We start from the raw sequence: 23,563 nt of genomic DNA on the forward strand, positions 1-23,563 counted from the left end.
TACACAGGAGATTTACAGCAGCGCAGCTGCAACAGTACAGCTGTGCCACGGTAAGGTCTCTAAACTTGCATGCAATATAGGTGTAGCCTGGGATGCTGCATGATTAAGCAAGAGGCCATGAGTCCAAATTCTAGTGTAGACATAGCCTAAATTTTTCAGCAGGGAAGGGGCTTGGAGAGTGGAAAATTCCTAAAGGCAGAACAAAGAAACCACGGTGTTGATGACAAGCTTTAAAGCCACAAAGGCTTGGTGAACAGAGAGAGACAGAATATTTTGGTCAGGCAAGAGGGGCATGCTTTCATAATGGAGGAGGTACCACCCCATTTTGTAAATGGCACCTAAATTAAAATTGTCAAACTATGTGGTAAATTTGTGTCAACATCGCAAATAGTTTCAGGTTGACCAAAACTATACTCTTTCAGCAAATAAACTATTAATCCAGAACATTTTGTCCAGCTCTACTTCTGATCAAACTACTTCTGGCATTGGTCAAGCTAGCCATTCATCCATTCAGGAAGCTGAAATTAGCAAGGGGAGCTCTCTTCAACTGAGAAGCTAAGTTTAATATAAACAACTTAGATTTTTTTTTTTTTGTAATGTTGAGTCTGTCTGTAACCTTCCCTAGACACCTACCTATAATCTTGCTGCATCGGCCTAGTATGATGCTGATGACTACGCTCAATGCCCACAAAAAACTCACCCTTGGCCTTGTCTCATCCATCCCTGAAATAAGAGGGCTGATGCACAAAACAGTTCTTTCTGATTTTGGTTGGATTGGAATGTCCATAATTGTCTTTTGTGTGGTATGTCAGCCAACAGCATGAAGTACAGATGCACAAAAATAATTAATTAAAAATAGAACCTTGCTAATTTACACTAATGACTGAGAGAACTGTTGCAATTTACTGAATTTTGAAAATTAGACTAAGCAGGCAATATAAAAGCAAGAATAATGCACTGCAAAAAGTACTTTGGTCCTTTAATTTTAGAAGTGTAGTTTAGTTTTAAAAATAGGAGATTTTTTAATACCCTAATATTCTACAGAATTTTTTTGCAAAATGAAATTAAGTCAAAACAAGATTTCACTGCAACACTTTGCTATTAAGGGGTACCTTTTTAGCCCTGGCCTATACTTGTGTACATGCAATTCTTCATCTGTACAAACACAGGCCCCAAACGCCTGGGTGAGAATTCTGCCCTGAATTGTGTTCTTGCAAAGTGCAGAGAAACTGATGTTTTGTGTGCATTTTATTTATTTAGATGTAAATAATAAGACACCAACAAGAGTTCTAGGTGCCTTAACACTTAATTTTATAGCATACTACATCTAACAGCATGAAAAGAGGTTATTAGAGAGGTTCTATTATAAATTATTTTTAAATGTTAGGATTAGTGCTACTCAAAGGGGTGCTTTTTTGTTTAAATTAAGCCCTAGTTATACATGTAGCTGGTCTTTGATAAAGAAAATAAACTAGAATCTTAACAGTTACCATCCACATTAGTTACATACACTACACAGGTGTTTTAAAAAAGTAATGAATTCTAATTGTTTTAGGTGATACACTTTCCAATTTTAGGGAAGCCAACAAATATATATGTTCTTTAATGTGTAAAGTAAATTAGAATGCCATCTTATTTTCCTCATGGCTTCTAGGCTTACAATGTTTGTTCATTGCTGCTCAAAGTGATAAGTTGTAGTGTTCAGTAGCAGTATTAGAAAGCAATAAGTAGAAATGGGTATTGTCACTTGTTCACCTAATTATTTTATGCGGTCATTAATCTGGGACTTCATTCAGGATGTAATAGATATGCTAATGATAAACAATGGGAACCAAAACTGAAGGTGCAGTTCTTCCTTGGCTCTTAAAAGCTTTTCTTAAGTTCTCACTTCATAGTTTTACATGAATTTCATCACACACTGGGTATAGTTTGTAAAAGAAATGTTCTTCTCTCTCAAAAAGACTATGGAGCTGGAAGCCAGGAGGCAGAGCTGAAGCAACAGAACCTTGATGACCTGGACAAATGGAGGCCTCTTGAAAAAGAGAAGAGGGTCAGGTCACATCCATGGGACTGAAGACAGCAGAAATAAGGGTGTGCCTGATCAGTGGCTAGCTGACAAACAGATGTGTGTATGATGGACCCCATCACCCTGCCTGGAGCCTGAGTCATCATGGACACTAAAGGTTGTTCTGAGATTCTGACTGTGGGAACGTGGGAAATTATTTTTCTTGATGTGGTGTTTTCTGTAATGAGGCAACAAGGGTTAAATCCCAAGGGCACACGTAGAAGCCTGCCATGGCCAGACTCAGTGGTCGAGATAGCAAGCTCACTGTCTACCCTTGCCAGGGAAACTGAGACAGTGTTAAGTGAGTCTGGCCCAGTTAAAAGGTGCTGTGGCCCAGAATCTGCTGGGAGTAGTGAGTCACTCATACAGTTAAGAAATGCTTTGGACCAGAACTCCACTGGGGGGCAGGGAAGGTTGGCGAGTGCAGTAACACAGTGGTACAGCTAGGAAATGGTGTTTACTAGTTTGTTCAGCAGCTGCATAAATTAATACATTAAAAAATAGTTCCTATGGCAACTTCCACTTTGCTACCTTGTATGTTTACTTTACCACAGTCTCTTTCTTTACATTGGTACTTAACAAATATCTAGATTATGTTCTGTACAGGATACAGAAGAGATGGTACCATGCTCCCAAGCATTTTACAGTTTGGATTATGATCACGTAACACTAGGAAACATGAAACAGTAGTCAACATAAGGCTGCGAGTCTGTAACAGCGACTCTCCGTTACTTTTGCAGCTGCTGGCTCAGGGGCTGCCCGAGCTGGGCAGCCCCTAAGCCACCAACAGCAGTTTGGGTGTGTAGGAGTGGGGGTGCTTACCTCTGAGTGGGGGGCTCCCCAGCTCCCATGACCCTGCAGCTCCTAGGCGGCGAAGCGGCTGGGGGGGGGGGGGGGGGAGGCTTCACGCTGCTCCAACCCACAGGCCCCCAACCCCCACAGCTCCCATTGGCTGGGGTTCCCAGCCAATGGGAACTGCGGCAGCCAGCACTTGTGGTGGGAGCAGCGCGCCAAGCCCCCTGACCCCTCAGGTGCTAGGAGCTGCAGGGACACAGAGCCGGGTAGGGAGCCCCGCCAACAACCCCTCTCCGTCCCTCCCCCACCCCAGCAAGGGTCCTAGCCACACACTGCGGCCTGACACCCCCCCCCCCCCACCACAGGAATAGCAGGGCTCCCAGGCCGTGATGCCCAGCCCCCTGCCCCATCAGTGGGGTCCCCAAGGCCACTTCCCCAGCACCCATGGTGCCCCTGGACTGCCCCCCTGCCAGTACCTGCAGCTCCCGCCCAAGTTTCAGTCACAGGTATTTTTAGTAAGTCACGGATAGGTCACAAGCAGTAAACATAAATTCAGGTCACAGGCCATGAATTTATGTTTACTGCTTGTGACCTGTCCATGACTTTTACTAAAAATACCCGTTACTAAAAGTTAATCTTAAATATAACTAAATAATGTATAGTTAAGGCTACATTTTAGTCATGAACTATACATTATTTAGTTATATTTCAGACTAACTTTTAGTCACGGGTATTTTTAGTAAAAATCATGGACAGTAAAACAAATTCACGGCCCGTGACCTATCCATGACTTGTACTATACTCCTGACTAAATCTGGGGAGTGCCACGGGTGCTTGTGGGGGGCACCACAGGTGACAACCGGGGGGACACCACAGATGGTGGGGGGCACAAGTGCTCGGGTGGGGTGGGGGTTGACAGGGCTGGCAGGCTCCCTACGCAGCTTCTCAGAAGTAGCAACATGTCCCTCCCTCAGCTCCTAGCTCTGTGTTGTCAGCTCCCATTGGCAGGGAGCCATGACTAGTGGGAGCTGTGGGGGCAGTGTCTGCAGGCAGACGCAGACTAGGAGCTGAGGGAGGGACATGTTGCCACTTCTGGGGAGCCCCCCCCCCCAAGGTAAGCACCCAGAGCCCTCACCCCTTCCCGTGCCCCAGCCCTAAGCCCTCCACCCAAACTGCTCCTTCTGCTGCTGGGACGGGGGGAGGGTGCGGTACACGGTTACCTCAGACTGCCCTGGCAGCAGCCGGTGCGACTTGCCCAGGGGCTGCCTAAGCTGCTCAGGCAGACCCAGAGCCAGCCACACTGGCCACTGCAGAAGTCACAAGAGGCACGGAAAGTCCATGACAAACTCGCAGCCTTAGTTATAATGGCATGTCCCACAATAAGATAGGTGGGGAAGGGGTTAAACATCCACTGATCTGAGGGATTGCTGTTCCTTCAGAAAACCTGACTCCTGGAACCAGAGTTCTTCACATGCACTCATTAGAACAGGGGGACCAAACAGAAACATGCAGAGGGCTAAAAAGGATCCCTAATAGAAAGATTTCAGAGTAGCAGCCGTGTTAGTCTATATTCGCAAAAAGAATGTAGCTCACGAAAGCTTATGCTCAAATAAATTTGTTAGTCTCTAAGGTGCCGCAAGTACTCCTTTTCTCTTTGCTAATAGAAAGAGGAAGTTTTTTTTTTTTTTTAACCCAGCCTGCCATACTGCTGTTGTGAGAAGTTGTGCAAAACTGGCTGGGTTAGTGGAATATTGTCAAAAGATCTTGAACAGTCTCAGAACATTAAGGCAAGTACTGTCTTGGCTCATAACGCTGCCCAGTGCTCTGGCGTGGTCACACAAGCATACTACAAACTGCCCAATTTCCTTCAGCAATCTACCAATGGTTTCAGCAGTTCCTGATGAAAAGCCAAAAAATACTGTTTTGATGTCATCACTGTTGTGATGTCATTCCAGTTTTGCCAGGCAGTGGTTGGTTCCCCCCCACCTCCAGCAAATGCAGTCTACATCATATCCCATTAATGCATGAAAAAGTAGAGCTTTTACCTTCTTTGCCAAATATTCTAGCAACTTCGAAAACTGAAAAGAACCTATAGTTTCCTTCCCATCCATAAGGAATCCAGAGCAACATTATCTGGGTCATACACAACAGTCCTTGAAAGAACTACTATTTCTTTGTCCACAGCCCTGATCAATACTTTCTGCTGTTTCTGACAAACGGCATCAGCAACATGCAGGAAATACTTGTATCATGTTTCTCCAAGTGAACACAGTACAAGGTTATTTTAGTGCTGCTTTGCAGTGATGAGAAAAGCATAGTTTCACCAACACTGGTGCATAATTCTTTGCTGCCAACTTTTAATGATAACGGCCCAGTCATTTGACAAGTTCAGTCTTGTTTTGGCTAACTCACAGAAACCTTTTCCAGTTTACTTTGAACAGTAGCGTATCTAGGGTTTTGAATGGGAGCAAATGTGTGGCAGAAAAACTTCTATAGTGTACTTCAAGCTCTTATTTTCCCAAGTTAGAAAATCCACACAGCCCCATCCAGGATCTTCACTTCAAACAGCAGGTGGTGGTGGTGGTACTGATTCCCTCAAACTTTTTCTGTGCTAGAAAGTTTTCAGTGATCTGAATGTAGCCCGTAAATAGGATTTATGCTTTGTGCTAGTTTAATTCATTCATTATTTCCCTTTCTTTTTGCTCTCATCATTAGGTCATTGTAGTTAGTTAAAAGGGCATGATTTGCTTATTTGGCTCTGGAGAGATAACAATTTAGGTGACAAGATAAACCACATAGAACTATTAAATATCACTTCCTAATGCAATTTACTACTTTAATACTACTAATTTACTCCAGCAAGACTTAATCATGCTTTCTGAAATTGTATGAAGACATCTTTGCCTGACTAGCACTTGAACAACTTTGAATACTGGTTCAGGGGGAATCATTTCTGAAAATCATTTGCTTAAAAGGGTTCGATTTTCCACTGTAGACTGTTTCATTGTTCAGCTAATTTAAGACATTTACACACTTGCCCTGGTTAAGATAGTGAAACTGCCCGATTCTCATGCTTTTTATGGACATGACAGACCTGAAGCATAAGCGTTTGAAGGCAATGAAATGAGTTTTGAAGATTGGTACAATTTGAAAAATGAGCATGAATAGATGTATTTAGCCAGTAAATTTTATATTTTCAACAAAAATTGAGTGATTTCTTTGTATCTCCAACTAAACTACTAGTCTAACAAGTGTTACTAATAAATTTAAAGGTGTATTGCACATTTGATAGTGAATATAAATACAAACTAAATTCCTTGGTATTTCCAAAGTCCTTATCCTCATTGAGGCCCAAGAGCTTTATCCTCAGAGGTGCTGAGCAAATGGAACTTTTTTTTCACTAAGAGGGTGGTGAAACACTGGAATGCGTTACCTAGGGAGGTGGTAGAATCTCCTTCCTTAGAGGTTTTTAAGGTCAGGCTTGACAAAGCCCTGGCTGGGATGATTTAACTGGGAATTGGTCCTGCTTTGAGCAGGGGGTTGGACTAGATGACCTTCTGGGGTCCCTTCCAACCCTGATATTCTATGATTCTATGATTCTATGATTCCCGTGGTCCCAGCAGGAGTTGCAATTACTCTGCACCTCTGAGAATTGAGCCCTTTACCCACAACAACAATTATATTTCAAAATTTAAATGAGTCAGTTTCCAAAGTTATTTAAATAAGTGACAAACTGCAGACTGTCGGCCCTTGGTCAGAGAGGGAGTGTGAAATCTTAGTTCCAATCAACTCAATGAGACCAGAATTTTGCATTGTGTCTTCATCTGTGTTTGGAAATAACCAAGAACATTACCAAAATCTAAGTGACAAATAGGGTTTTGGTTTATTTTTCTGAAATTCTGTGTAGTAGTAAAACATTGCTTCTCCACATGTTCAGGCGACTCAAGCAGTTGGGAGAGAGCTTTACTAAACTTTCCAGAAATTTACTCACCTTTGGCAAGTATAACCACGTGAAATTTCACCCAAAGGGGAATTTGGTCAAAATGTTAAATTTCCCAAAACAGGTGTTTTAAACCAATGTGCCTTCTTGGTCAGACCAGTTATTTAATCGCTATGATAAATTTTCTATTTAATCTTATCATTTAATTACATCACAGACAATAGATGATGATAATAGGACTGCATATTTTTACAGGCATTACTAAGAGCATACTTCCACTTAGGATCAGAACAAGGACAGTAATACTGGAAGTTAAATACTGGAGTGAAAAGCTGCCAATTTTAGATAGCTGAGACATGCATCTATAAAGAGAACACTTACCTGCTATTAGCTTTTGGAGGGCACCCTTATCTCCATTAATAGCAGCAGCATGAACTTGAGATGCTAGTGAGGAACCATTGAACAGCCAGTTCTCTGAAACATTCATACTCTTCCCAGGTATTGTCACAGGCTGGATCTACATCAACAACATTTTTAGTAAAAATTATATATTTTTGTACAAATCAAAATGTAATGCAATTTTAATCACGTAATGTGAAGAAGACTAATAGAATGTTAAAGTGGTTAGATTGTGCTGTAAAAACAAAAACATGTTCTGCTTTATATGTTAACAAAAACCTCTAACTTAGGCTCAATAGACAAGCCATACATTAGTGATATTTGTAATAGTCTTGTTGCCTGAAAAACAAACACTAATTGAGACTCTTAGCTGAACTCTCCAAATAGCATAGAATATATATTCATCTACAGTTGAACAGAATGTATTTAAGAATTTTATTTTATCTGCTTGAGTCACAAACAGAAGCCTGGCACCAACCATCCTTTTCCAATACTTTACATTTGTCACAGATAGTAAACATAAGCATATTAGTCCAAGTTAACATGATCTCTTGAGAGTTAGTAATATAGCTCCATTTACCAAAGGATCTCAGTGTTCTACAAAGTGGTATTATCCCCATTTTACAGGTCAGGAATCTCAGGTATAGAAAAAAGTTGTTACCTGCCAAATGTCACACACAGTAACAGAACTGGAAATTTAACCTAGATTCTCAGATCCATGCAATAATCACTATATCGCACTGCTTCCATGCTCCATAAGGGTAGTAGGATTCAGGGTATTTTTAAATTAAAATAGGAAGTACCCCAACCATCTGCATATTACTCAATTGTCCTTATACAAGGGACAACATTCTCAAGCTCTCCGAAGAAAATTCATTCTTAAAATTGTGTTCTCAATTCATGTATGACAATATTAAAGTATCTAGTGAGTACACTCTAAATCAGTGGTCCCCAGCGTGGTGCACGTGGGCACCCGCTGGGGCAGTTTTGTGCGTCTGCAGGATACCCCGCTGCCGAAAAGCATTGCTGTTTCTCGGTGGCATTTCGGCAGCAACGCTTCTTGCCGCTGCCGCTTCTAGGCAGCATTTCAGTGGCCGGTTCTCCAGCAGCTGCGCTCGGCGGCGGCGTGTCCGGCACCCGCCACAGTCTTCTGGAAATAGCAATATGCTATTCCCACAGAAAGGTTGGGGACCATTGCTCTAAATTATGGCTATATTTCACAGTTTATGAGCATGTGGTCTAATGGATATTGTCATGGGGTCATTTTATCACAGTTTCTTATTACTAGGGGAAAAGGACCACTTCTCTCCACCCTCCACACTAGAGTTCCAATCTCAGTCTCTATGCCAAGGCAGTAGTCTAAGGTTGGTCCCCCATATTTCCCTGGCCTCCTGAGATTGTCCTTCACATTCCCCATTCCCTAGAGAAAACCGCAGAATACAGCTAATTTTTCAACAGTTTTAAACAACCACAATTCCTGGAACCTTTAAAAGAGAAGTCCAAAACCTTCAGACAGTCTGAATAAAAAAAGTAAACAGTCTCCAAACCTCCTACTACTCCAAAAAGTAAACAAAACAGACTCTTGCTCCAGGAGGGGAACAACATAGTTTTTAAGTCCCTTCCTGTTGCAGAAAAGCAACAAACAAAGGCTTTGCCAATTCTTGCAATTTTACTACAAATTTCATGATACTTGGTGTTTTTTGTTATGATATGAATACAGCCTAAGATATGCTTTATACAAGATGAGTCATGTGAGGTATCATTAGAAAGTTACGATTTACTGAATGTGTTTAATATAATTTGTATGCATATATCATTTCTGTATCTGTCTATGTAACAATTACAACTGTGGGTAAGTGCTTGGGAAACACCCACCAGGACAGTAAGCAATCAGCCTTAATGGGCCATTTGGAAAAGACAATGAGTCTTTGAAGATGCTGATCCCCCATCTTCCCAGGAGTTCCTTCCTGTAGACCATGCAAATAAAACTTGTCTCATGGTTGCCCTTACACTGAAAGGTCATGTGATGATATTTTGTACCAGGTGACACTACTGATACTTTTCGACTGGAAACAAAGGCTTCCTGCCTTATATAAATTCTATTTAAGGCTGGGAAGCAAAGCAATCTGAGCTTTCCATTTGCCACCCCACCTGAGGAAGACTGCTGAAAGCTCCTGAAGAAACCAAGGAACTAAGCTAGGGGAAGGCAAGGGCTGAGTCCAGGCTGAGAACAGGGGTCTAGCCTGTAAAGAAACATAACTGGAACTCTGAGCTGCAGAAACACTACAACCTGCCTAAACAACATTTAGGGTGAGAAATTACTGTGTGTAACCCATTTCTTTAGTGTATTAAGCTTAGTTTGCATGTTTTATTTTATTTGCTCAGTAATCTGCTTTGCTCTGTTTGCTACCCCTTACAGTCACTTAAAATTTACCTTTTGTAGTTAATCGACTTATTTCTTGTTCATTTCAAAACCCAGTTTGTGCAATTCACGTGGGGGGAGGGGGAACCTGTGCATCTCTCTCCACATTGAGGGAGAGGGTGAATTTTTACAAGTTTGCACTGTGCAGATCTTTCTATATGGCACAAGACAATATTAATTTTGGGTTTATACCCTAAAGGAGGTGTGCACATGAATGCTGGCCAATCCCCGAGCCAATTCCTCCCACACAGAGCTGATCTCAGCGTCAATGTGTCCACTTGCAGCTGGGCGTGTTCCTACTTATGTGTGTGTGCTGGAGAAGTCTTGAGGGCCTGGCACAGCTAGGACAGGGTGAGGAAACCCACGCTGGTGGAATGGGCAGAACCAGTGGGACCTCAGCACATCAGGTGGCATCACGGATGGGGGGGTCCAACCTGTCACACATCCTACTGCATAAAAATGTTAGCTCTTGCTTTTTTTTTTTTTTTTTTTTTTTTTAAAGTTTCTAGTCTTTGTGGTTGCAGAGAAAAGCTTGAAAATGTGTCCTGATTCTATCCTAAAGGTCCAAAAAGCTGGAGGCACACTAAAAGAACCCCCACCCAATTTTTTTTTAAATTCATGATTTCTAAGATAATATCACAATTTAGGGGGGCCTGACTCATGATTTTTGAAAGTTTGGGGTTGGCAGTACTGAAGCAGTCTTTAAATTCCATTTTGCTATGAAATGAAAAGAACAGTCTTTTAAACAATACACAGAGGCGGCCCTTCCCTGTGTAGCAACTTGGCTATTGATCCATGCCCAGCAGTGGTTTTCCTCTATGTAATAACTGCTCCCATCTGATTCTAAACTGTCACTTAACCCTTGCCTCTCCAGCCCCATGGCTTTCTTCCTCAGCTATGTTCCTGACTTCCTACAAATTACATCCAATAACATATATTTAGGCAAAAATGTAATACAAACTAAGCTGATCAGCAACTATTGCTGTTGAGTTTTTGCAAAGAAACTGAGACTTGGGAATTATATACCAGTCTAGGGAAAAAGTAAATAAACAACCTGAATAATGGGGAGAGAAGAGATTACTGTATCCTTTAAAAATGATGCAAATGCAACATCTGCCTTACAGCAGGATACATAGTCTACTTGGACCTTTCACATTGGATAGAGCTACTGGAAATGTTGTTCTTGTTTTCTGATTTATGAAAGTTGATCACATTCACATTTGATGATGTATTCCAGGATGCTACTCAAAGGGTGATGGATTTCCCTCTTTGAGTTAGTGGAGAACTAGCTGCCCTTTGATACGTTTTCCCTTGTCAGTTTCTCCTCTTGCTCCTGTGGAAAAAAACTCCAGTATACCTTTTCCAACAATACCCCAAAAGGCCACAAAAAGATAAAAGGCCTAACACAATGAGATCTTCCTTTCACTGGGGAAGGGGAAAAACCTATGAAATCCACTAGGGACCTTGTTATGCCAATCCAATAAATGGGGAGGTGCTCTTATACAATAGTGATGGCTCTAGTACACAGCTGTAAGACACACATAGATTATGGCATTTAATGCATAATAAATCATCAGGGGGGAAAATAGTGTCTCCTAACTTTCTACAACTGGCTCCCACAAAATTCTTTTTCTTCCATGAAGGAACTTGGTGAATATCTGCTTCTTTTGAGATGCCTGTGCTCTTTCCTTGAAGGTCTGTGCTTTTCACTGAGTTTTCTGAGGAAGAAGAAATCAAAAGCCTTCTTCCAGGTTATTTTTTTCTCCCGACTTAGCAAAGGATCTATGCCTTCTTATATGTTCCTTGAATTACAGTGAGGTTAAGGAGATATGGGATATTTGTGATTCAGATCGTCATAGATTCTTTAACGGGGAAACCATCAACTTGAAACAACTACTTAAAAATAGTTTTAGTACCTCACCCCATGTTCCCTTGCCAATTTTTGTTGAGTTCGCCTATTTCTCTCTCCTATAGTTGCATGGAAGACCCTCAGTGATTAAGGGACCTACCCAACGAGACTCAACTGTATGTGGAGCAGATTTGACTGTTGTTGGAACATCTGGTAGCAGTTTTGGCTACCTGCCAGCAATGTTCCCTCTATTTTTTTCCATCCATGTGCGGAATGAATTTTGTTATGTGCACCATATCAAGGTAATGCACGCATTATGCCACCAGTAGAAACAAAAAGCTCTAGATATAATATATATTTTTAAAAAGTTACCATAGGGATAATTACTACAGCCAAGATCGGTTAGGCATTTTAGAACTCACTACTCAAAGTATTAAATTTAAATGTAAGAGAGAAATAAAATGTATGAAATGCATAGACCAGTAAAAAAAACTAAAACAACACACTTTGAAAAAATAAAATTACAAAGAATATATGTGCATTGCAGGAAGTACCAAGAAGTAATAACAAACAACAAAAACCCAAGTATGTGTTGGGAGGCGAGTGTGAAAGAAAGAGTGGGAAGTGCAAAGTTTCAAAAAGTTCAATGAATAGAACATAGTTGGGGCGGAATTGATCTGGACAAGGAGAAGAAGTCTGGAGATAAAAGTGAGAAGGGAGGGACAGGCAGTAGAAACACAAGTGAAACTGTTTGAGCAGCATATTCCAGAAGTCCTGAGGTCTTTCTGAGTGTAGCCTTCATTGATTTGAGATCTACCATACCATTCTCTCACTAGAAGGGAAAACCTATAATGGCAGCAGGCTGTAAAAAAGACCCAGTTTGGGAATAAGAACCATTCAAGAATTGTATGTTTGCTGACAATGTTTTAAAGAAAGTCACACCAGTGAACTGGTGGAAGTCACTTAAGCACTTGGATTCAGATTGTTAAACTGATAATCTCATTTTTAACAGCAGTAGCTTCTTCTGCCAGTGTAGAAAGAATATTTTCTTCCTTTGGACTAATTCATTCCAAATTGAGAAATCGTCTGAGACCTGAAAAAGCAGGAAAGCTTGTTTTTCTTTTCCAGATTATGAACAAATAGGAAATTGAAGGTGAAGATGACTGAGTTAGCTGCAGAAGCCAATATTTTAAATTTCTCATGTTGACCTGGCTGACACAGTCGATTTAATTTTTTTTAAATTCATTTAACTATTTTAGTTAAACAAAAACAAACCTGATTTTAAAAAAAACTGAATGTTTAATTCAAAAATTCATATGCTTGTTTTGTTAAAATATTATGTGTTTGCTGTTGAAAAAAAATCCAGAATACATAATGCTGTTAGCTTTAGTTAAATAAAACAATTTAAATGTCTGTTTGGTGATGTTCTCCTCTTAATACAGCATGGCAAGAAAATCCTCCAAATATTAATGATTAACCGTTGAAATGGAGATATTTATGAAGTCATTGGGAGGTGAACTATCTGCTTCAATTACCTTTGGTAAATGAAATAACCAAACAATCATTAATTTTCCAATATAGCTGTAAAAGTAATCTGAAAAGTTTTCAAAATAAAGCACTTTAAAAATGTATAGTGTGTACCTTCTAAAAAAGAAACGTACATCTATCTTGGAGTTGTGAAAATATGTATTAAGGTTATAACAACCAACAAGAATGCACTTTTATGTAGAAATCCATGATTAAATCAAGTCTTCCTGACTGATTTAAATCAAATCCACCCTGAATTAAATTTATTAACCTAAATTTGCGATACTGCAGATTATGTACTATATGTACTTTGACTTTTAAACCACACTTTGTACTTTTGGATAATTTTAGAATTATACTCATATGTATAGACACCAAGGCTATCCATTAATCGCTGTTAACTCACACGATTAACCCCAAAAAATTAATCGTGATTAATCACAGTTTTAATTGCACTAACAATAGAATACCAAATGAAATTTATTAAATATTTTGGATGTTTTTCTACATTTTCAAATATATTGATTTCAATTACAACACAGAATATAAAGTGTACAGTGCTCACTTTGTATTATTTTTTATTAGAAATATTTGCACAGTAAAAATGATAAACAAAAAAGTATTTTTCAGTTCACCTCATACAAGTACTGTAGTGCAATCTCTTTATTGTGAAAGTGCAACTTACAAATGCAGGGTTTTTTGTTACGTAACAACTTAAAAAGAAAACAATGCAAAACTTTAGAGCCTACAAGTCCACTCAGTCCTATTTTTCGTTCAGCCAATCACTAAGACAAACTAGTTTGTTTACATTTACGGGAGATAATGCTGCCCACTTCTTATTTACAATGTCACCATAAAATGAGAACAGGCATTCGCATAGGACTTTTGTAGCTGGCTTTGCAAGGTAGCTACATGCCAGATATGCTAAACATTCATATGTCCCTTCCAGCTTTCACCACCATTCCAAAGGACATGCTTCCATTCTGATGACGCTCGTTAAAAAAGTAATGCGTTAATTAAATTTGTGACTGAACTCCTTGGCGGAGAATTGTACATCTCCAGCTCTATTCTACCTGCATTCTGCCATATATTTCACGTTATAGTTGTCTCGGATGATGACCCAGCACGTTGTTCATTTTAAGAACACTTTTGCTGCAGATTTGACAAAACACAAAGAAGGTACCAATGTGAGATTTCTAAAGACAGCTATAGCACTTGACCCAAGGTTTAAGAATTTGAAGTGCCTTCCAAAATCTGAGCGGGACGAGGTGTGGAGAATGCTTTCAGAAGTCTTAAAGAGCAACATTCCAATGCGGAAACTACAGAACCCAAACCACCAAAAAAGAAAATCAACCTTCTGCTGGTGGCATTTGACTCAGATGATGAAAATGAACATGCATCCATCTGCACTGCTTTGGATTGTTATCGAGCAGAACCTGTTATCAGCATGGACGCATGTCCTCTGGAATGGTGGTTGAAGCATGAAGGGACATAGGAATCTTTAGCACATATGGCACGTAAATATCTTGCGATGCTGGATACAACAGTGCCATGCGAACACCTGTTCTCACTTTCAGGTGACATTGTGAACAAGAAGTGGGCTGTATTATCTCCTGCAAATGTAAAGAAAGTTGTTTATCTGAGCGATTGGCTGAACAAGAAATAGGATTGAGGGGACTTGTAGGCTCTAAATTTTTGCATTGTTTTGTTTTTGAGTGCAGTGATTTTTGTACATAATTCTCCATTTGTAAGTTCAACTTTCATGATAAAGAGATTGCACTCCAGTACTTGTATTAGGTGAACTGAAAAATACTATTTCTTTTGTTTTTTACAGTGCAAATATTTTTAATAAAAATAAATATAAAGTGAGCACTGTACACTTTGTATTCTGTTATAGTTAAAATCAATATATTTGAGAATGTGGAAAACATCCAAAATATTTAAATGGTATTCTATTATTGTTTAACAGTGTGATTAATCGCATAATTTATTTTTTTTAATCACTTGACAGCCCTAACAGACACTCTTTTCTTAACCTAATGACAGGTTTCAGAGTAGCAGCCATATTAGTCTGTATCTGCAAAAAGAAAATGGAGTACTTGTGGCTCCTTAGAGACTAACAAATTTATTTGAGTATACGCTTTCGTGAGCCACAGCTCACTTCATTGGATGCAGTAGTCTCGAAGTTGCCACAAGTACTACTTTTCTTTTTTCCTTAACCTGTGTATTAGATAATTTTAACATTAAATGCAGGGATAATGAAACATTGCCATCTTTAGTGTATGAGTAAAGAGCAGCAGAACTGTACTTAACATGCCCTGACTGCGAAGGTAACCCCCTAAATTGAACCTCACTTGCCAAGCAGGCAGTAAGGATGCCAAATCCCAGTGAAAATGAGAGGAGGTAGGAATAGAGACAGGTGTTTCTACTTGATGGTGTGGACTCTGCCTAATAGTTACAGACACCCCTTATCTGGTGTTGAAAGACAGAACTGACTGGACTCAATTGAGAACCATAGTTCTGTTCAGTGATTACTAGAACTGAAATGACAGAAGATCAGGTCTGAGAGCTATGCCATAAGCCTGGTGTATGGGTAGTGCTGTAGTGAATAACAATGAAGAGTCAGCAGCACAGAGGTACCCCACTACCCAGTGAAATCACTAAGAACTGGGCTAAGTGGTGGACCCTGAGACCATGCAATTGCAGAAGAGGCAGTTCATAGCAAGCAGCAGTGATAGCAGCAGGGAAGCATGAGCGTACGGTGGCAAAGACAACAGCAGCAAGCAAGTTGCAGAGAGGGTGGCATCAGTAGAGGCATTGCTTGATGCCCATCCCTCCTTTTCAGGGACGGGAGCTGAACCTATACAAACACACCTCCAAACTATGGGTCTTCACTGACCAAATTCAATTAACTGTGAGGGGGGTGCAACAGAGAGAAAGGAGATGGTAGAAAACTGAGGCAAAGGATACTGCCAGCATATGGTGGGGTAGGTGTTGGCTTATGGCTACCTACTTTTGGATTGTGGCTGTGGTATTTTCACAAATTAAGTTTACTTAAGCTGTTCTTGTGAAGGGTACTGATCCAAGATCCCAGAGGAGCCCTGCAAAGTGTAACCCTTTTACCAGGTGGAGCTGGCAACAACAAAGGCCATGTTCAATAAGTAGGGGTTCCTTTTAACAATACAGAACAGAAACGGCTGGAGCCCTGACCCAATAATCTCAGAAAACTAACCATCACCCCCTCCCCCACAGACACCCCAAGAGACAATACTTCCCCATTCGCAAGCACTAAGTCTGTGTATAACAAACAAAAACTTTTATTAAAAGGAGAAGGGAACTCAGCGTTAATTAACCCGCTGCACTCCACTCACAGTTGGTTGACCTCCTTCAGTGAAGATCCAGATTTCAGAGGTGGGATCAAATGGGTTCACCTCCCACTCCGAAAGGGGGGGGTGGGCATCAAACAATGCCTCTACTGCTACTGGCTCACAAGACAAACTACAGGTTCCTTTTATGAAAGAAGTAATTTTGGAACTATTTTTAATACAAATCAACCATAGGTGTTTCCAATCATCTAGTTATTACATAATTAACATCTCTGTATGAAATTGGTTATTACATTGAAAACTTTTATTAATGAATATGCTACTTATTTTACATGTCCTTAAAACTTGAATCCTGCAGTTAGGAACAGTAATTTACCTTATTACTTTTGAGAACCCAGGATGCTGGCAACATTACATTTTATCATGACAACAAAATTATGGATAATTACTTGGACATCAATAGGACTTAAATTATGTGAGATTTCATACTAAATTATGATGATTCTTGCTCACATACACAAGATTAAAGTGACATCACTTTTCTGTGTTGGCAAGATACCAACTTGTTAAATTTTAAAACAATAAAAAAGCAGTTGTGCCAAATTTTGATTGATCTATTCGTTGCATGTATAACAGCATAGTTCATTGAAAGATATAAAAGCATTCTAAAAATATGAATGAATTACCAGTAAGCAGATATTACACTAATTTTATATCTAGAGAAACTGAGAAAGATGTTAGGGTTGAATGTGTCAGACTGAGTATCTAAAGTTCAGCACATAATTAAAATTTAAGCCAAATAAGACTTGAATAGAGGTTTCAGTGTTTAAATTTGGACACCCATGTCTGTAAAATTTGGGCAAAGTAACTTGCCCTAGGTCAAGCATGTCGTCTGTGGTAGAGTCAGGAACAGACTCCAGATCTCTTAACTCCAAACTTATACTTACCTCACAGGATAATGAGCACCACAGCACACTTAACTAATGTTGATCTGCAAATGAGTTTTTAAAATGGGCTTGTGTCCTGTTTTGCTTCTCTATACTTGTTTTTACATTAGAAATATAAATAATAGTTTGAATTAGAGCTGATCAAAGGGTTTTAAATATTCCATTCAATTTTATTTAACCATTTTGTTGCTATTCTCTGAGCTCCCTCCAGTTTATTGATAACTAAACATATTTTGGAACCCAACTACCACAGTATTTGGCATCCAACAAATGCTTGTAGTAAGTAAACAAATACCTTAATTACATACCACTGAACAAGGAATTACTTTACTGGCTATGGCCTGAACTAATGAAAATCGGTGTGCCGATGCTGGCATTAGCAACGTGTGCTTATTTAATTTTTTTTAAACTGAAGCACACTGTTGCTAATGGCAACAGACACAAGAAAATTAACAAACAGCCACACTATTTTTAATTAGAAAATCCCTAGCCGAGTTTAAAAACCAGAACAAAATACATACAAACTGAATTGTCCTGAACATTGTCAGCCACTACGGTTGCCAGTTTTGGTTGGATGTATTCCTGGAGGTTTCATCACATGACATAATCTTGAATTAAAGACAGGTTTCAGAGGAACAGCCGTGTTAGTCTGTATTCGCAAAAAGAAAAGGAGTACTTGTGGCACCTTAGAGACTAACCAATTTTGTACAGATACAGACAGATGGAAATCTATCAACTGCATGAAGAAACTTGTACAGATACAGACAGAAAAATTGGTTAGTCTCTAAGGTGCCACAAGTACTCCTTTTCTTTTTTTGAATTAAAGAGTTATCTTTAATTCCTGGGGACGCCAGGCCAATCCCAGAGGGTTGGCAACCCCATCAGTCACTGGTGACCCTGGGGGCCGCGGCACAACACGGACAGCCGGGTACCACGGCGATGGGAGAGCTGGACACAGAGCGGGAGCCTGGGGCGTAGCAAGGTCCATGGGGTGGGAGCCGAGGGGGTGGCAGGGGCCCGGCGAGCGGGACGTTTGAAGAACAAAATCTCTTCAGAGACCGTGAAGATTTTCGGCTTCCCCCACGAGCCGCTCGGTGGGGGCCGGGGATCCCGCCCCGCTCCCGCCCCGCTCCCACCGCCACCGCCGGACACGCGTGTCCCCGGCAGCGCGGAAGGCGCCGGGCAGGGCTGAGAGGCGCCTCGCCCTGGGACCGCCCCGCTACTCACCTGGGCGGCCGCCGCCGCCGCCGCCGCGCGAGCCCCTCCCTGCCGCGCCGGGAGGGGAGGAGCGCAGCAGGCACTTGCCGGGGCCACCCCCAGTGCATTGTGGGAGTCGCTCCGCTCCGCGCGCGTGGAAGAAGATGGGGGGGAGGGGGGAAGGGAGAGAAATGCCTACCTTTCCCAGGAGGCAGCGGGTTGCGACGGCCCCGCCTCCGCGCTCAGCGAGGTGCATGGCGGGGAATGGTGTTCCGCCCACCTCTGCGGGCAGGACTGCAATTCCCGGCGTGCCCCGCGCCGCGCTGGAACCCGGAAGTGTGTGGCTGAGGCGGGAGCTCCCAGTGGAACTTGTCCGGGGTGTTTCCTGGAGACGGGGGAAGTGAGGAGCCGCCGCCGCCGAGAGTGGGAGCCGCATCACCCCCCGCCCCTAGTGTGACTGATCTACCATGAGACCCGCCATCTTCCTGCCCCCGCCTGACCCCGGCTGCGTCCTCCTGATCTTGGTGAGTGACCGGCCCAGCCTCCCGCCGCCCCTGTGAGCCCGGCGCTGCCCCGCTCTCACCGGCCTGGCGCGGCGGCGGCGGCTGCTGCTGCCGCCGGGGGTACTGGCTCCTAGTCAGACAGCCCTGTCCCGCCATGGGCTGGGAGCTGGGGCGGGGGGTGAGAGCTGGGGGGATTGAGGGGGTGGCAGGTGTCCCGGCCAGTCTGTGACTAGTTTCCCATCGTGAATCCTGGGTTTCCCTCCGCGCTTCCTCGTGTAGTTTCAGGCACCTCTTTCCCCGTCTGCGCTGGGTGGGGGCGCCGCTGGGTGGGGGGCGCCGCTGGGTGGGGGCGCCAGCGGGCTCGGTGTATTGGGGCGGATACTCTGGGTGGCCCCTCACGGGGGCGAGCTGTGGTGCTGCTCTCGCCCCCCGACACCCTCCTCCCCCCTCCCCTCCCCGAGCCCGCTCCGGGCGGTGTGTGTGCGGCGGGGGGTGACTTTGGCTGGCAGCGCCGCCGCATGAGCTGCCCGGGGGGGGGGGGAGTTAGCGGGAGCAGCTCCCGGTTGGCGGACTTCTCTGTTGTGGCTCAGCCTGATAGGCTGCGAACCCGGAACGAGTCGGTCGCGCCGGCGGCAGGGCAGAGGCTTGGGCGGGGAGCGCACCCCGGGCAGCAGGGTCCTCTCCAAGGAGTAGCATCGCTCACCGGATCCTGTAGCCGCTTCACACATACCAGAGAGAGTCCCAGCAGATCTCCAAAGCTTCAGTGGAAGCACGGGAGGGGGAGGGGAATAAACATTTCCCTGATCTGAGTAAAAAAGAAACTAATCTAATGGGGAGCTGCAGTTTCTTCGTTTGTAATAATCCTAGATCTTAGTGACAGTAGAAAAGAGACCTCTGAAAAATGTCTTTGTGTTGACAGTTTCCCTTCAGATTCTCATTGTCAGGTGTTTTTTAAAATTGTACACTTATTAGAATCCTTGTTGCGGTGTTAAAACAGCAGATTTTCTAGTGGAGCAAGTGTAAAGTATACTTCTAGCGTTTCATTCAAATTGACAGTGAAAGTGTTTCACTTCCTGTTTCTCATGAGCGTATGTGGATTCTTAATGTTTGCAACCCACTTTTGAACACGCACTGAGTACAAAAGCCTGTATTTATAAATAGCAACAAGGCTTCTGTAACTAATGTTGAAAGACATAATTGAATGATCTCATACTGTCAATTTAGTTTTTGAAGTATCTGTCTTTGGGTATGCTATTGGAACGTTTTTTAAACTAATGCCTCATTTATACATGATTAAATTACCTTCTTGTGTAAAAATTTGCACACTCCACTTTATATGAACTTGAAATGATCGCCAAGGTGGACATTTTGTACTAAAAGGTTTTTAGTCATCCTTTTCTAGATAGCTCAATTTATTTGTTAACTTGTTTCCACTTTGCTTTCAGAGTGGACCACATTCTGGTTGCTTTATTGCCTAAGTAATTCATTTAGATACATGGGACTTGTGTGGGTAAGATTAATAGGATTAGGGCCAAGGGTGCTAATTTATTTAATTGATTTATTTTAAACTTTTAGTTAAGAGGAGCCTGGTTAGAAAAAGGAATAATTTAAGCATAGGGGTATGGTAAAAGAGCAAACCTATGGAAAGGGAGGAAAAAATGGCAAGGGGAAAAAGAAGGGTATGACAGATGAATGGGAAATACAAATAGTCATACAGCTTTAAGGTTAATAAAATACTTATTGTATTAATGTATTGCGAGAGTACAAATGGGCATAAATTCATGCATATATTTACATAAATTTGCAAATTAGTTGGATCCCTTTGATTCCTGGCAGTTTGCCAATATGACTTTTTATATTTTATGCTACTCTCAAGCAGCTACACTTTGAGCCTAACCGAACTGACAGTGCTCCTCTAATTTAGCGTTATGGCTGAAAGTTTAAAGATTTGGGCATATACAAAATTATGGCATGTACAGCAATTGTAATCTGTATTCCTTTTGCATAAGTAACATATACTTCTGTATATGCTGATAAATTTGTCTTACATTACAAGTACAATGTAACTGAGTTCCAGTTGCTATGGAAATAATTGTTACTTCCCTGAGTTTTTTGTTTAACTGTATCCGACTGCGTAGTGGATTTCTTGTTGCTTTCAAATACCAAATCAAGCAGTCATGCACTGAAAAGCTCAAATATATCTAGAGTTGATATTTTTACTGTACAAAGATTCAAATAAATAAATGTTTGCAAACCTTGATACCTCGTTAAAAACTTGATGGAACATATCATGGTATTTGTGCATGAGATGTTTCCTGTTTTATTTCCAGTATTCAGTTATTTCAGGGGCAGGCAAACTTTTTGGCCTAAGGGCCGCATCGGGTTTTGGAAATTGTATGGAGGATGAGTTAGGGGAGGCTATGCCTCCCAAAACAGCCAGGCATGGTGTGGCCTGGCCCCTGCCCCCTATCTGTCCCTTCCCCCTGTCCCCACCCTGCTTCTCGCCCCCTGACAACCCCCGACCCATTCACCTCCCTGCTCCCTGTTCCCTGACCTCCCCGCCCCCTAGTCACACCCCCGCCCCCTTACCGTGCTGCCTGGAGCACCGGTGGCTGGACAGCTATGCCACCATGCAGCATAGAGCCCCTGGTCAGGCCAGGCTCTGCAGTTGCGCTGCCCCAGGAGCTTGCAGCCCTGGTGCCCAGAGCATTGCGCTGGCGGCGCAGTGAGCTGAGGCTGCTGGGGGGACGACGCAGCAGGGGAGGGGTCCGGGGCAAGCCTCCCGGGACAGGAGCTTAGGGGCCGAGCAGGAGGGTCCCGCGGGCCGTAGTTTGCCCATCTCTGAGTTATTTCCTAGATTGCAAGGCCAGAAGAGACCGTTGTGATCATCTAGTCTAACCCCTACAGGCCATAGAACCTTCCCAAAATCATTCCTAGAGCAGATCTTTTAGAAAAACATCCAGTTTTGATTTAAAATTGTCAGTGACGCAATTGTCATGTGCTAGGTGGCCTATATTTTTTGAGGGAACTGTGCTGTTTGAAAGAACCCTATAGTTTGGGGACCACTGAACTAGCACAACAGGGTCCTGACCCATGACAAGGGTGCCTAAGTGCTACAGTAATACAAATAGTAAAAATAACTTATCCCACTTAATAGAAATGCTAATAACATGAGCAGAAAAGAACTCAGTGCCATTTTGGAATATGAAATACAGGATTTGAGCATACTTCATCTCAGCCTCTTATGGTGAATTGGTTCGCTATATTTCAAACAGTTGATAACCAAAAATACTCTGCATTTAAATGAAAACCCCTCCATGTAGCATCATGCTACAAAGACTTTGGTTAAATTATTATAAGTGTTTTATCATCCATATCAGTATCCAGGTATATGAAATTTCATAACTGTTTATGGCTGCATATAGCTTGCTGCTTATACAAAGAGTTCAAATCCTGTATTTTTATTACAATGATACAATAGCTTTAGTTGCATATATATGAGTGCTGTTCAACTATGGTTATTGGAACCCTTACATATAACAAAAGAATCAAGCTTTTATTGTTGCAAGAACTCAGTAGAAATTGGAAAATACAAGATTGAAAAACATTGTGTATAAGTTAAAAGAAAGTTTTATTCCTTAGTTATTAGTGCAGTCTACGTGTATGCAGATTTCATGCAAAGAGCCTTATGCTTCAAAAAATCAGTAAGTAATGAGATCAAGAACTTCCATATATTTTAGCTGCAAATCTCTTCATAAATAGATCATCTACTGCAGCTTTTCATGTATATGATTAAAAAGTAACTAGATGTGTGTGGGGGAAAAACACAGAACAAAGTTGCAGTGCTTGATATTATCAGGGTAATACCCCAAATTGCACATCAGACTTGGTCCTGTGTTGAAAAAGATCACTACGCTTATCTGTTTGAGTCAGGTCACTCACCATAATGCCTCTTAATAGGCACAGATTATTATAATGTAGGGTGTATCAGTATCCCCATGGAAATAGATTTCTGACTTGTGCCTGCTTAACACTATGTCATGAATATCCACTATTTCCAGGATTACGCACACAACAAACTTTTGGGATTGGCTTTTGTGTTGGTGTATAAGACCCTTTTTATGTATATAGTTTTGATAGCTTCCAAAAGGTGCTAGATGCTGCACAGACATGTAGAACATATGATCTCCAAAGGGAAAAGAGACAGGGTAAGTAAGTGGAAATCAATCTGGGACATGATAGATACATGGATTGTTAGTTCTCTTTGCTAAGTATTTGTTATAAAAACTTAATTTGAGGTCTTTGAGGGGCCACTCCAGGTGAAGGGGGGGGTAGGGAATACAGGATTAAGAGAGGCAAATCGATAAAAGTAAGAAGAAACTGACCAAATAAAAAAATTGTTATTTAAAATAGCTGGCAACTTTTTTAAAAAGTATTTCTTTCCTGTGGTTTGCTTTTTTTCTTTTTTTTAAGTTGCTGATTCTTAAAGCTCAGCTCATTTTCTCAGTAGCAAATGGCTTTCATTTTTAGATGGATATCATGTAATGTCACTTGTTCATTGTATGGCTTGATGTCACTAACTGTACACACAAT

General features: G+C 41.8%; 2 protein-coding genes across 9 annotated transcripts in view; one reads left to right on the forward strand and one right to left on the reverse strand.

Moving 5' to 3' along the window:
• INVS (inversin) overlaps positions 1 to 18,702 on the reverse strand; it is a 210,353-nt gene extending 191,651 nt beyond the window's left edge. For 2 of the 6 annotated variants that reach the window (XM_073332513.1, XM_073332508.1), the window contains exons 1-3: positions 18,498 to 18,570; positions 17,792 to 17,878; positions 7,182 to 7,317 (exon numbers count right to left, since the gene is read on the reverse strand). In XM_073332513.1, coding sequence (XP_073188614.1) covers positions 7,182 to 7,317; positions 17,792 to 17,812 — 157 coding nt within the window. In that variant the 5' untranslated portion in view covers positions 17,813 to 17,878; positions 18,498 to 18,570. The other 4 variants (XM_073332511.1, XM_073332510.1, XM_073332509.1 and 1 more) reach the window with 4 other exon arrangements.
• Positions 18,703 to 18,781: 79 nt separating this feature from the next.
• The window catches only part of ERP44 (endoplasmic reticulum protein 44), a 127,690-nt gene continuing 122,908 nt past the window's right edge, over positions 18,782 to 23,563 (forward strand). For 2 of the 3 annotated variants that reach the window (XM_073332524.1, XM_073332522.1), the window contains exon 1: positions 18,782 to 18,991. Coding sequence is in view for 2 of the 3 variants with exons in the window: in XM_073332522.1 (XP_073188623.1) it covers positions 18,935 to 18,991 (57 nt within the window). In the remaining variant the exon portion in view is untranslated. The remainder of the gene's footprint in view (positions 18,992 to 23,563) is intronic. The other variant, XM_073332523.1, reaches the window with a different exon arrangement.

The sequence above is a fragment of the Lepidochelys kempii genome, chromosome 2 (assembly GCF_965140265.1).
Source record: "Lepidochelys kempii isolate rLepKem1 chromosome 2, rLepKem1.hap2, whole genome shotgun sequence".
Lineage (NCBI taxonomy): Eukaryota > Metazoa > Chordata > Testudines > Cheloniidae > Lepidochelys > Lepidochelys kempii.